At 44.4% G+C, this 15,000-nt stretch overlaps 2 protein-coding genes across 2 annotated transcripts in view; both read right to left on the bottom strand.

The window, feature by feature from the left end:
* Positions 1–15,000, bottom strand: part of LOC120562376 (purine nucleoside phosphorylase-like) — a 20,654-nt gene that overhangs the window by 3,615 nt on the left and 2,039 nt on the right. The window contains exons 2-5 of the mRNA XM_039806086.1: positions 13,796–13,968; positions 8,486–8,589; positions 8,109–8,284; positions 3,906–4,096 (exon numbers count right to left, since the gene is read on the bottom strand). Of these exons, the coding sequence (XP_039662020.1) occupies positions 3,906–4,096; positions 8,109–8,284; positions 8,486–8,589; positions 13,796–13,968 (644 nt within the window). The remainder of the gene's footprint in view (positions 1–3,905; positions 4,097–8,108; positions 8,285–8,485; positions 8,590–13,795; positions 13,969–15,000) is intronic.
* On the bottom strand, positions 4,235–7,791 carry LOC120562377 (purine nucleoside phosphorylase-like). Its single transcript, XM_039806087.1, has 2 exons — positions 7,658–7,791; positions 4,235–4,554 (listed from the first exon to the last, which is right to left on the bottom strand). The coding sequence occupies exons 1-2, from the start codon at positions 7,729–7,731 to the stop codon at positions 4,401–4,403; spliced, it is 228 nt and encodes a 75-aa protein (XP_039662021.1). The 5' UTR covers positions 7,732–7,791; the 3' UTR covers positions 4,235–4,400.

Genomic DNA, 15,000 nt, shown 5'->3' with positions numbered 1-15,000 from the left:
TATTTAGACATATCTCCTTCACTTTAACTGCAACATATTCATTATTTAGACATATCTCCTTCACTTTAACTGCAACATATTCATTATTTAGACATATCTCCTTCACTTTAACTGCAACATATTCATTATTTAGACATATCTCCTTCACTTTAACTGCAACATATTCATTATTTAGACATATCTCCTTCACTTTAACTGTAACATATTCATTATTTAGACATATCTCCTTCACTTTAACTGCAACATATTCATTATTTAGACATACCACCTTCACTTTAACTGTAACATATTCATTATTTAGACATATCTCCTTCACTTTAACTGTAACATATTCACATTATTTAGACATATCTCCTTCACTTTAACTGCAACATATTCACATTATTTAGACAATCTCCTTCACTTTAACTGCAACATACTCATTATTTAGACCAAACTAATTACATTTTTGAACATCACCTCTCACTTTAACTGCAACATACTCATTATTTAGACATACCACCTTCTCACTTTAACTGCAACATACTCATTATTTAGACAACCACCTTCACTTTAACTGCAACATACTATTATTTAGACATACCACCTTCACTTTAACTGCAACATACTCATTATTTAGACATACCACCTTCACTTTAACTGCAACATACATTATTTGCATACCCTTCACTTTAACTGTAACATACCATTATTTAGACATACACCCTTAACTGTAACATATCATTATTTAGCATACCCTTCACTTAACTGTACATATCATATTAGATACCTCCTTCACTTACAAAACAGAAAAACCAAAGGCAAAAGAGACTAAGTTAACGAAAATTACTCCATTGAGCCAGATCTTATTTTAACAACTGACCTTGTTGGTGATGAGGGACAGCCGAGGACTCTGAGTCCACAGTACAACTCACTTCAGGAACCATACTCATCCCTGAGAAGGCCAGGACAATTCACATTATTTAGACATATCTCCTTCACTTTAACTGTAACATATTCATTATTTAGACATATCTCCTTCACTTAAACTGCAACATATTCATTATTTAGACATATCTCCTTCACTTTAACTGCAACATACTTATTATTTAGACGTACCACCTTCACTTTAACTGTAACATACTCATTATTTAGACATATCTCCTTCACTTTAACTGTAACATATTCATTATTTAGACATATCTCCTTCACTTTAACTGAACATATTTATTATTTAGACATATCTCCTTCACTTTAACTGTAACATATTCATTATTTAGACATACACCTTCACTTTAACTGTAACATATTCATTATTTAGACATATCTCCTTCACTTTAACTGCAACATATTCATTATTTAGACATATCTCCTTCACTTTAACTGTAACATATTCATTATTTAGACATACCACCTTCACTTTAACTGTAACATATTCATTATTTAGACATACCACCTTCACTTTAACTGTAACATATTCATTGCTCCCCTTATTTAGACATATCTCCTTCCTTTACTAACATATTCATTATTTAGACATACTCCTCACTTAACTGCAACATATTCATTATTTAGACATATCTCCTTCACTTTAACTGCAACATATTCATTATTTAGACATACCACCTTCACTTTAACTGTAACATATTCATTATTTAGACATATCTCCTTCACTTTAACTGCAACATATTCATTATTTAGACATATCTCCTTCACTTTAACTGTAACATACCTATTATTTAGACATACCACCTTCACTTTAACTTAACAAATTATAGAAACCCTTCACTTTAACTGTAACATACTCATTATTTAGACATACCACCTTCACTTTAACTGCAACATATTCATTATTTAGACATATCTCCTTCACTTTAACTGTAACATATTCATTATTTAGACATATCTCCTTCACTTTAACTGTAACATATTCATTATTTAGACATACCACCTTCACTTTAACTGTAACATATTCATTATTTAGACATACCACCTTCACTTTAACTGTAACATATTCATTATTTAGACATATCTCCTTCACTTTAACTGCAACATGTTCTGATTCAAAACATACGGTTAGAAAAGTTCTGCTGCAATCTCTCTCAACGTTCTGAACGAAATGTAATCAATGAAATGAAGGGGTCAGCGGGTCCTTCAGGAGTTCATAGGGCACCTTGAGAAGGGCCTTGGTGTGTTTCAGAGTAGAGGTCCTTCAGGAGTTCATAGGGCACCTTGAGAAGGGCCTTGGTGTGTTTCAGAGTAGAGGTCCTTCAGGAGTTCATAGGGCACCTTGAGAAGGGCCTTGGTGTGTTTCAGAGTAGAGGTCCTTCAGGAGTTCATAGGGCACCTTGAGAAGGGCCTTGGTGTGTTTCAGAGTAGAGGTCCTTCAGGAGTTCATAGGGCACCTTGAGAAGGGCCTTGGTGTGTTTCAGAGTAGAGGTCCTTCAGGAGTTCATAGGGCACCTTGAGAAGGGCCTTGGTGTGTTTCAGAGTAGAGGTCCTTCAGGAGTTCATAGGGCACCTTGAGAAGGGCCTTGGTGTGTTTCAGAGTAGAGGTCCTTCAGGAGTTCATAGGGCACCTTGAGAAGGGACTTGGTGTGTTTCAGAGTAGAGGTCCTTCAGGAGTTCATAGGGCACCTTGAGAAGGGCCTTGGTGTGTTTCAGAGTAGAGGTCCTTCAGGGGTTCATAGGACACCTTGAGAAGGGACTTGGTGTGTTTCAGAGTAGAGGTCCTTCAGGAGTTTCTAGGGCACCTTGAGAAGGGCCTTGGTGTGTTTCGTAGAGAGGTCCTTCAGGAGTTCATAGGGCACCTTGAGAAGGGCCTTGGTGTGTTTCAGAGTAGAGGTCCTTCAGGAGTTCATAGGGCACCTTGAGAAGGGCCTTGGTGTGTTTCAGAGTAGAGGTCCTTCAGGAGTTTCTAGGGCACCTTGAGAAGGGCCTTGGTGTGTTTCAGAGTAGAGGTCCTTCAGGAGTTCATAGCGCACCTTGAGAAGGGCCTTGGTGTGCGTTGTGAGTAGAGGTCCTTTCAGGGAGTTCATAGGGCACCTTGAGGAGGGGGCTCTTGGTGTGTTTCAGAGTAGAGGTCCTTCAGGAGTTTCTAGGGCACCTTGAGAAGGGCCTTGGTGTGTTTCAGAGTAGAGGTCCTTCAGGAGTTCATAGCGCACCTTGAGAAGGGCCTTGGTGTGTTTCAGAGTAGAGGTCCTTCAGGAGTTCATAGGGCACCTTGAGAAGGGCCTTGGTGTGTTTCAGAGTAGAGGTCCTTCAGGAGTTCATAGGGCACCTTGAGAAGGGCCTTGGTGTGTTTCAGAGTAGAGGTCCTTCAGGAGTTTATAGGCTACCTTGAGAAGGGCCTTGGTGTGTTTCAGAGTAGAGGTCCTTCAGGAGTTCATAGGGCACCTTGAGAAGGGCCTTGGTGTGTTTCAGAGGTACTTCAGAAGTTTATTTGGGTTCTGGGGTACATTAAGAGGATCTCATTGTCCTTGTGATGTTCAAGGTTTCCTTGAGAAGGATCTATAGCTTTGTCCCAAATCAGGGGCTGCAGCCTTCGGAGGCTGCATTCATAGACCGGTAGTGTCACAGCAGCGCGGCGAAGGCTGTCCCATTTCATTTCGAAGGCTCCTTCAAATACGGTCCACAAATGTGGCCTCATTTTACAGATTTCGGAGGATCCAGCTGTTGTACCCTTCACAGTCCCCGCATTCCCAGCATCCAATCAGAATCACAAGCAGACACAAACGGCAAACAACAAAGATTGTTTAACAATTTATGTCTGCTATTTTATCATTAAATTCACTCCTGACAATGTTTAAGCTATGTAGATGTTGAATATAGGCAGTGATATGAGAATTGATGGTGAATTGAAAATTTGCCTGTGTTCTTGTCTGCCTGCCTGGCTGCCTGTCTGTCTGCCTGTGTGCCTGTCTTACCCACAGAGTCGCAGCCCAGGATCCGCAGCATTTGGGCCTCAGCAATGGTTTCAAAGTTGGGTCCGCTGACCATACAGTAAACCCCTTCTCTGATGAAGTCACTGCAGCCGAGCTCAGAGCCCACCTCCACAGCCAGGCGCCTCAGGTCCTTACTGTAGGCATCGGACATACAGGGGAACCTGATCCCGAAACTACAGACAGACAGACAGGCAGACAGACAGACAGACAGGTAGTCAGACAGGCAGACAGGTAGTCAGACAGACAGCTAAGCTCAGAGCCCACCTCCACAGCCAGGCGCCTCAGGTCCTTACTGTAGGCATCGGACATACAGGGGAACCTGATCCCGAAACTACAGACAGACAGACAGACAGACAGGTAGTCAGACAGGCAGACAGGTAGTCAGACAGACAGCTAAGCTCAGAGCCCACCTCCACAGCCAGGCGCCTCAGGTCCTTACTGTAGGCATCGGACATACAGGGGAACCTGATCCCGAAACTACAGACAGACAGACAGGCAGACAGACAGACAGGTAGTCAGACAGGCAGACAGGTAGTCAGACAGACAGCTAAGCTCAGAGCCCACCTCCACAGCCAGGCGCCTCAGGTCCTTACTGTAGGCATCGGACATACAGGGGAACCTGATCCCGAAACTACAGACAGACAGACAGGTAGTCAGACAGGCAGACAGGTAGTCAGGTAGTGGAGCCCACCTCCACGGCCAGGCGCTTCAGGTCCTTACTGTAGGCATCGGACATACAGGGGAACCTGATCCCGAAACTACAGACAGACAGGCAGACAGACAGGTAGTCAGACAGGCAGACAGGTAGTCAGACAGACAGCTAAGCTCAGAGCCCACCTCCACGGCCAGGCGCCTCAGGTCCTTATTGTAGGCATCAGACATACAGGGGAACCTGATCCCGAAACTACAGATGGACAGACAGGCAGACAAACAGGTAGTCAGACAGGTAGACGGACAGGTAGTCAGACAGGCAGACGGTCAAGTAGTCAGACAGGTAGACGGACAGGTAGACGGACAGGTAGTCAGACAGGTAGACAGACAGGTAGTCAGACAGGTAGTCAGACAAGTAGTCGGACAGGTAGACGGACAGGTAGTCAGACAGGTAGACGGACAGGTAGACAGACAGGTAGTCAGACAGGTAGTCAGACAAGTAGTCAGACAGGTAGACGGACAGGTAGATGGACAGGTAAATAGACAGTGTAGACAGGACAGGTAGATAGACAGGGCGGACAGGCAGAGAAGGACAGATGGAGTGGACAGGTAGACAGATAGGCGACAAGTAGTCAGACAGGTAGACAGACAGGTAGACAGACAGGTAGTCAGACAGGTAGACAGACAGGTAGTCAGACGGGTAGACGGACAGGTAGTCACACAGGTTGTTAGACAGGTAGTCAGACAGATAGACAGACATACAGACAGGTAGACAGACAGCTAGTCAGACAGGTAGTCAGACAGGTACACAGACAGGTAGACGGACAGGTACACGGACAGGTAGACGGACAGGTAGACAGACAGGCAGACGGACAGGTAGTCAGACAGGTGGACGGACATAGTATGGACAGGTAGACGGACAGGTAGGCCGGAAAGTAGAAGTAGTCGACAGGCCGGATAGACAGGTAGACAGGTAATACAGTATCAGGGTAGCAGACAGTAAAGACAGGTAGACAGACAAGGTAGCAAGACGAAGGTAGTACGGAGGTATCAGACAGGTAGAGATAGGCGGATAAGAGGTAGGAGAAGTAGTCAGGCAGGTGACGGGTATAGGACAGGATAAGTAGATCGGACAGGTGAGACGGATAGGTGCGACAGGTAGGCGCAAGTAGGACAGACAGGTAAGAGGGCAGACAGAAGGCGGCAGAGAAGGTAGACGGAGTAGCAGAGGGAGAGGTAGTCAGACAGGTAGGCAGACGGTGACAGGTAGGACAGACAGGTAGAAGCAGGCGGTAAGACGGACAGACGGAGGTAGTCACACAGGTTGTTGAGACAGGTAGTGAACAGGTAGACAGAGCATGACAGACGCAGGCAGACAGACAGTAGTAAGACGGGTAGCTGACAGGTAGACGGAAGGGTAGTCAGATAGGTAGACGGGGAGTGTAGGACAGGAAGACAGGTAGGGACAGGTAGTAGACAGGGGTCAGACAGTGAAGGACAGGTAGTCAGACAGGAAGTCAGACAGGTAGAAGGACAGGTAGTCAGACAGGTAGTCAAACAGGTAGAAGGACAGGTAGACGGACAGGTAGTCAGACAAGTAGTCAGACAGGTAGACAGACGGGTAGTCAGACGGGTAGACGGACAGGTAGTCAGACAGGTAGTCAGACAGGTAGATGGACAGGTAGACGGACAGGTAGACGGACAGGTAGTCAGACAGGTAGACGGACAGGTACACAGACAGGTAGACGGACAGGTACATGGACAGGTAGACGGACAGGTAGACAGACAGGTAGTCAGACAGGTAGACAGACAGGTAGTCAGACAGGTTGTCAGACAAGTAGTCAGACAGGTAGACAGACAGGTAGACAAACAGGTAGCCAGACAGGTAGATGGAAAGATAGTCAGACAGGGCTTTTATATAATCATCTCTGTCTGTCTATCTGTCTGTCTGTCTGACTGTCTGTCTGTCTGTCTGACTGTCTCACCGCTCATCATTGGATCCACACAGCGGGTGTCGACCAGCGAAGCCCGGCAGGTTGATGTGGTCTTTCATGATCATGATGTTTCCCTGTCTGTCTGTCTGCCTGTCTGTCTGTCTGTCTGTCTGACTGTCTCACCGCTCGTTGTTGGGTCCACTCAGTGGGTGCTGACCAGCGAAGCCCGGCAGGTTGATGTGGTCTGTCTGTCTCCCTGTCTGTCTGTCTGTCTGACTGTCTCCCTGTCTGTCTGCCTCACCGCTCATCGTTGGGTCCACACAGTGGGTGCTGACCAGCGAAGCCCGGCAGGTTGATGTGGTCTGTCTCCCTGTCTGTCTGCCTGTCTGACTGTCTCCCTGTCTGTCTGCCTGTCTCACCGCTCATCGTTGGGTCCACACAGTGGGTGCTGCCCAGCGAAGCCCGGCAGGTTGATGTGGTCTTTGATGATCATGATGTCTGCCTGTCTGCCTGTCTGTCTGACTGTCTGCCTGTCTGTCTGACTGTCTCCCTCTCTGTCTCCCTGTCTGTCTGCCTGTCTCACCGCTCATCGTTGGGTCCACACAGTGGGTGCTGCCCAGTGAAGCCCGGCAGGTTGATGTGGTCTTTAATGATCATGATGTCTCCCTGTCTGTCTGTCTGCCTGTCTGTCTGTCTGCCTGTCTGTCTGTCTGTCTGTCTGACTGTCTCACCGCTCGTCGTTGGGTCCACTCAGTGGGTGCTGACCAGCGAAGCCCGACAGGTTGATGTGGTCTGACTGTCTCCCTGTCTGTCTGCCTGTCTCACCGCTCATCGTTGGGTCCACACAGTGGGTGCTGACCAGCGAAGCCTGGCAGGTTGATTTGGTCTGTCTGTCTCCCTGTCTGTCTGCCTGTCTGACTGTCTCCCTGTCTGTCTGCCTGTCTCACCGCTCATCGTTGGGTCCACACAGGCGGTGCTGCCCAGCGAAGCCCGGCAGGTTGATGTGGTCTTTGATGATCATGATGTCTGCCTGTCTGCCTGTCTGTCTGTATGTCTGTATGTCTGCCTGTCTCTCTCTCTCTGTCTGTCTGTCTGCCTGTCTGTCTGACTGTCTCCCTCTCTGTCTGCCTGTCTATCTGACTGTCTCACCGCTCGTCGTTGGGTCCACACAGTGGGTGCTGCCCAGCGAAGCCCGGCAGGTTGATGTGGTCTTTGATGATCATGATGTCTCCCTGTCTGTCTGCCTGTCTGTCTGACTGTCTCCCTCTCTGTCTCCCTGTCTGTCTGCCTGCTCTACGCACACGGTCTCATTGTTGGCACACAGTGGCTGCCCCGGAGGTTGATGTGGTCTTTGATGATCATGATGTCTCCCTGTCTGTCTGTCTGTCTGACTGTCTGCCTGTCTGTCTGACTGTCTCCCTCTCTGTCTCCCTGTCTGTCTGCCTGTCTCACCGCTCGTCGTTGGGTCCACACAGTGGGTGCTGCCCAGCGAAGCCCGGCAGGTTGATGTGGTCTTTGATGATCATGATGTCTCCCTGTCTGTCTGTCTGTCTGACTGTCTGACTGTCTGCCTGTCTGCCTGTCTGTCTGCCTGTCTCACCGCTCGTCGTTGGGTCCACACAGTGGGTGCTGCCCAGCGAAGCCCGGCAGGTTGATGTGGTCTTTGATGATCATGATGTCTCCGACCTTGAAGTCGGGACAGATTCCTCCGGAGGCGTTGGTCACCAGCATCGACTCCACACCCATCAGCTTAAAGATCCTCACAGGGAACGTCACCTGAGACAGGCAGACAGACAGGCAGGCAGGGAGACAGGCAGACAGGCAGGGATACAGGCAGGCAGAGAATGGCTGTATAAGTTATAATGGGAGCAAAGCAGGAAGTAAGGTGAGGTGTATAAGACCAACCCTAAGCCTTTATGTTACCAAAGTAAATGTTACATGTTTGACTGTATTCTTATCTACAGAAGGAGGGCTGACCTGACAGAGGGAGTAACCTTCGTACAGGTGGAAGTGACCCTGCATGAAGACACAGGAAGTGTCCTCGATCGTCCCAAACACCAGACAGCCTTCATGACCCGCCACTGAGACACAGAGACACATAATATAAAAAAAAAAACAAGGAAAAAAAAAAAAAACAAAAAAAAATAAAAAAAAAACAAAAAAAAAAAAAAAAAAAAAAAAAAAAACAAAAAAAAAAAAAAAAAAAAAACACAAACACACAATAAAAAAAAAAAAACAAACACAAAACAATAAAAAAAAAAAAAAAAAAAAAAGGACTGAGAGACAGAGACACATTATATCAGCAAAGAAACAGGACTGAGAGACACAGAGACACATTATATCAGCAAAGAAACAGGACTCAGAGACACAGAGACACATTATATCAGCAAAGAAACAGGACTGAGAGACACAGAGACATTATATCAGCAAAGAAACAGGACTGAGACACAGAGACACATTATATCAGCAAAGAAACAGGACTGAGAGACACAGAGACACATCATATCAGTAAAGAAACAGGACTGAGAGACACAGAGACATTATACAGTCCCTAAATATTATCCCAGTCAGTCCCTCTAGAAAAACGTGATTATGCGATTTATATAATTCAACGCATAATCAGCCAAAGTCTGCATATTTATGCGGGGGGGGCACTTTCGCCGCATCATTTGCAGATTTCCGCGCAAAATATGCGGTGCTTGCATGATGTTATAATCCCCACATTTTCGTTGCAATAAAGTCCCATAATATATCTTAGCAGAAAGTTGAAAAATGTTGCGTTTACTTCACACAAGAGCAGCCATCTTCCCCTGTTGCCATGGGAACGTTAGGAAGTGACGTCATTACGTGACGTTAACATCATCTAAAAGCAGGTGTTGGAGGTTGGTACTTTGAGTCTCTTAAGTAGGTATCCAATAAGAAAGCTATCTTAATATCTGATGTCTACTCAGATCTCTTTATTTAAGTGCTTCTGCTGTCTTTATTATTATATTATATGTACCTTATATATATATATATATATATATATATATATATATATATATATATATATATAACACCTTCCCTTTCTATCCAAGATCCTTGAGAAGGTAGTTTCTAATCAGTTATGTGATTTTCTACATAGCAATAGTTTATTTGATAACTTTCAATCAGGATTTAGAAAGCATCATAGCACAGAGACGGCACTGGTGAAAATTACTAATGACCTTCTAACTGCTGCAGACAAAGGACTTGTCTCCATCCTTGTTTTACTAGATCTTAGTGCTGCATTTTACACTATTGACCATACCATCCTGTTACAGAGACTGGAACACTTAGTTGGCATTAAAGGAATCGCTCTAAGCTGGTTTAAGTCCTACTTCTCTGATCGATCTCAATTTGTTAACATTAATGATAAACCCTCCACGCTAAAGTTAGCCATGGCGTTCCTCAAGGCTCAGTGCTTGGACCAATTCTATTCTCCTTATATATGCTTCCTCTTGGTAATATTATTAGGAAACACTCAATTAACTTTCACTGCTATGCGGATGACACCCAATTATACTTGTCAATCAAACCAGATGAAACTAGTCAGCTAGCTAAACTTCAAGCATGCATTAAAGATATAAAATCCTGGATGACCTATAATTTTCTGATGTTAAACACTAACAAAACTGAAGTTATTGTCCTGGGCCCTAAACACCTCCGAACCTCATTATCTAAAGATATAGCTACTCTGGATGGTATTGCCCTGGCCTCCATCACTACTGTCAGAAATTTAGGAGTTATTTTTGATCAGGATATATCCTTTAACGCCCATCTAAAACAAACCTCAAGAACAGCCTTTTTCCATCTTCGTAACATTGCCAAAATTAGGAATATCCTGTCTCAAAACGACGCTGAAAAACTAGTCCATGCATTCGTTACTTCCGGGCTGGACTATTGTAATTCCCTACTGTCAGGTTGCTCAAATAAGTCCCTTAAGACTCTCCAGCTGATCCAGAATGCTGCAGCGTGTGTTCACAAGAACTAAGAGAAGAGATCATATTTCACCTGTATTAGCTTCTCTGCACTGGCTTCCTGTTGAATCCAGGATTGAATTTAAAATCCTTCTCTTGACCTACAAAGCTCTAAATGGTCTAGCACCATCATACCTAGAAGAGCTCCTAATACCCTATTGTCCCACTAGAGCACTGCGCTCCCAGAATGCAGAGTTACTGGTGGTACCTAGAGTCTCTAAAAGTAGAATGGGAGCCAGAGCCTTCAGTTATCAGGCTCCTCTCATATGGAACCAGCTCCCAATCTGGGTTCGGGGGACAGAAACTGTCACCACATTCAAAAATGAACTTAAAACTCTCCTATTTGATAAAGCTTATGGTTAGGGAGTGAGGAGTTGCAGCGTCCGCCTAACCAGGCCCACATGCTTCTCTTCATAGTCGTTAGATTAATAATACATAACAAAGTAGAGGGAGGCATGCCAGCACAGCCCGATCCGGCAGGGGAGAGTTCAAAGCCCGAACAGGCTACCTCTCCTTATGACCTGTCTCTCTTAGTTACGCTGTTATAGTTCTAGACTGCCGGGGGACCTCCTTCCTTTGACACACTGAGCTGCTCTCTCCTCTCCCTTTCTGTTACTATTACTATTACTATTACTATTACTATTTGTGTGCAGCCCGTCCCAGAAATGCTTGTTACTAATCCTAGCTTCTGGGGAGTTTACTCCCCGGAGTCCTTATGTTTTCTCCCCCAGCGTATTTCCTTGGAGAACGTTGGCACCAAGATCCTGGTTGCAGCTGTCGCCGTGGTCCTGCAGCACTCCCTGCTGAGCTCAGCGGTGCCCTGCTATGTCATGCTGCTTCCTGCTGAACCCTGCTGCTTCCTGCTGAACCCTGCTGCTTCCTGCTGCTTCCTGCTGCACCCTGCTGCTTCCTGCTGAACCCTGCTGCTTCCTGCTGAACCCTGCTGCTTCCTGCTGCTTCCTGCTGCACCCTGCCGCTTCCTGCTGCTTCCTGCTGAACCCTGCAGCTTCCTGCTGAACCCTGCTGCGTCCTGCTGAACCCTGCTGCTTCCTGCTGAACCCTGCTGCTTCCTGCTGAACCCTGCAGCTGCCTGCTGAACCCTGCTGCTTCCTGCTGAACCCTGCTGCTTCCTGCTGCTTCCTGCTGAACCCTGCTGCGTCCTGCTGAACCCTGCAGCTTCCTGCTGAACCCGCTGCTTCCTGCTGAACCCTGCTGCTTCCTGCTGCGCCCTGCTGCTTCTTGCTGAACCCCGCTGCTTCCTGCTGAACCCCGCTGCTTCCTGCTGAACCCTGCTGCTTCCTGCTGAACCCTGCTGCTTCCCGCTACGTCCATCCATGCTCTGCTGGGCCACGCTACATCCTGTAACACCCTGCAGCGCCCTGATATGACATGAACTACTACGACTACCATTTGAAGTCACTGTTCCATTATTAATGTGACTATTATCGCCACTGTTCATCACATCCCCAACCGGACCGTCAGACACCACCTACCAAGAGCCTGGGTCTGTCCCAGGTTTCTTCCCAAGAGGGAGTTTTTCCTCGCCTCTGTCGCACTGCTTGCTCTTGAGGGAATTACTGTAATTGTTGGGGCTTTGTAAATTATAGAGTGTGGTTTAGACCTACTCTATCTGTAAAGTGTCTCGAGATAACTCGTGTTATGAATTGATACTATAAATAAAATTGAATTGAATTGAATATATATTATATTATTATATATCATTATTATATATCTATATATAAATATTATATTATTATATATTATTAACGATTTTTGAAAGTCTGTCTCTTTTGTATCTTTTATTTCCCTGTTTAGACTATTACTTTCATTTTTACTTAAATATTATATTATTTGTATATATTTTTGTATCTTATTTGTTTACTTATTGCAATGACTGAATATCTGTAAACAATTTTTGGAAATTAATTTTAAAAAAGCAGGGTGTTGGGGGAATCACTGTTTTTTCTCTTTTTCATCAAACCAGTTTTTGCAAGTTCCCGCAAATTCATCGCATAAAATTGCATAAATATCATATATAATATATTCCATCGCATTTTTTAAGGAAGGACTGGTTATATTTTTCAACTTTCTGCTGAGATATATTATGGGACTTTTTTGCGGGGATTATGAAATCATGCAAGCCCCAAATATTTTTTTGCGGAAATTGGCAATTATGTGCGCTGAAAGTGCGGCATATTTGAAAAAAATAAAATAAATAAATATATATATATATATATATATATACATACACACATATATATGTATATATATATATATATATATATATATATATATATATATTTATTTATTTATATATGGGACTTTGGCTGATTATGCCGCATAATTCAACGCATAATAATATTCAGTCATTGCAATAAGTAAACAAATAAGATACAAAAATATATACAAATAATATAATATTAAATTAAAAATTAAAGTAATAGTCTAAACAGGGAAATAAAAGATACAAAAGAGACAGACTTTCAAACATCGTTAATAATATATAATAATATAATATTTATATATAGATACATAATAATAATATATAATAATAATATATAATAATATAATATATAATAATAATATAATAATAAAGACAGCAGGAGCACTTAAATAAAGAGATCTGAGTAGACATCAGATATTAAGATAGCTTTCTTATTGGATACCAACTTAAGAGACTCAAAGTACCAACCTCCAACACCTGCTTTTAGATGATGTTAACGTCACGTAATGACGTCACTTTATAACGTCACTTCATAACGTTCCCATGGCAACAGGGGAAGATGGCTGCTCTTGTGTGAAGTAAACGCAACATTTTTCAACTTTCTGCTAAGAAATAATATGTAGATAAAGATGCAGACTTTGGCTGATTATGCGTTGAATTATGTAATCGCATAATTGCGTTTTTCTGGAGGGACTGATAGAAAGGTGTAAAATGTTGAGTTTACTTCACACAAGAGCAGCCATTTTCCCCTGTTGCCATGGGAACGTTATGAAGTGAGAGGTCATTACGCGACGTGAACATCATCGAAAAGCAGGGTGTGGGGAGGGGAATCACAGTTTTTTCTCTTTTTCATCAAACCAGTTTTTACAAGTTCCTGCAATTTCATCGCATAAAATTGCATAAATACCATATATAGCATATTCCATCACATTTTTTAAGAAACCGTGCCGCACAGTCAAGGACTTTTGCCCTCAACAATCACAAAAACACTCAGCATTGTTCTGGAAGGACTGACTATATGAGTAAAGAAACGGGACAGGCTGCAGTGGGCGGGGCTTGACTCACCTGTGCTGACGGGGAAGTTGGGGATGTCCTGGTACCTGAACACCTGCTTGTTGGCGGCTCTGTCGGCCAGCAGACCGAGGCCTGACCCGCAGATCACCGCCACCTTGGGACGGTGACTGGTGTGGTTCAGGAGCCACTCATGGGTCAGTTTGTAGTCCTCGAAGGAGCAGCAGCTGAGGGGAGGACAGCACATATATTTACATATATTTATATATATTAGTCTGGCTATCAGCAGACCAAGCTCCATCTTCTAAGATTGAACATCAGTCTGGGGAGTCTGCTCTGGATTCTCTACTGCACAAGAGGCGGGATCAACGGGCAGACTTCAGATGCCTCTGTAAGTGATTGGATAGTCCTTCAACCAATCAGAGCAACGATCAGGGTGACGTAGCAGCGACAGCGGCATCAACAGCGGCCGTTATGTTGAACGTAAACAAGAAGCTGATTGTTCGCTTCACTGTTGTCATTGTGTTAAAGGAATACGCCACTGTTTGGTGAAACAGGTCTCTTCTAGCTGTAGACCTATTTCACCTATCTACAGCTAGAGGAGACCATGATAAGACCTATTCACCTATCTACAGCTAGGGTAGACCGTGATAAGACCTATTTCACCTATCTACAGCTAGAGGAGACCGTGATAAACCCTATTTCACCTATCTACAGCTAGAGGAGACCGTGATAAGCCCTATTTCACCTATCTACAGCTAGAGGAGACCGTGATAAGCTCTATTTCACCTATCTACAGCTAGAGTAGACCGTGATAAGACCTATTTCACCTATCTACAGCTAGAGGAGACCATGATAAGACCTATTTCACCTATCTACAGCTAGGGTAGACCGTGATAAGACCTATTTCACCTATCTACAGCTAGAGGAGACCGTGATAAACCCTATTTCACCTATCTACAGCTAGAGGAGACCGTGATAAGCCCTATTTCACCTATCTACAGCTAGAGGAGACCGTGATAAGCTCTATTTCACCTATCTACAGCTAGAGTAGACCGTGATAAGACCTATTTCACCTATCTACAGCTAGAGGAGACCGTGATAAGACCTATTTCACCTATCTACAGCTAGAGGAGACCGTGATAAGCCCTATTTCACCTATCTACAGCTAGGGGAGACCGTGATAAGACCTATTTCACCTATCTACAGCTAGAGGAGACCGTGATAAGCCCTATTTCACCTATCTACAGCTAGAGGAG

Source organism: Perca fluviatilis, chromosome 7 (genome assembly GCF_010015445.1).
Source record: "Perca fluviatilis chromosome 7, GENO_Pfluv_1.0, whole genome shotgun sequence".
Lineage (NCBI taxonomy): Eukaryota > Metazoa > Chordata > Actinopteri > Perciformes > Percidae > Perca > Perca fluviatilis.
The sequence above is the reverse complement of the archived record's forward strand: the minus strand, read 5'-3'. Positions and strand labels throughout refer to the sequence as shown.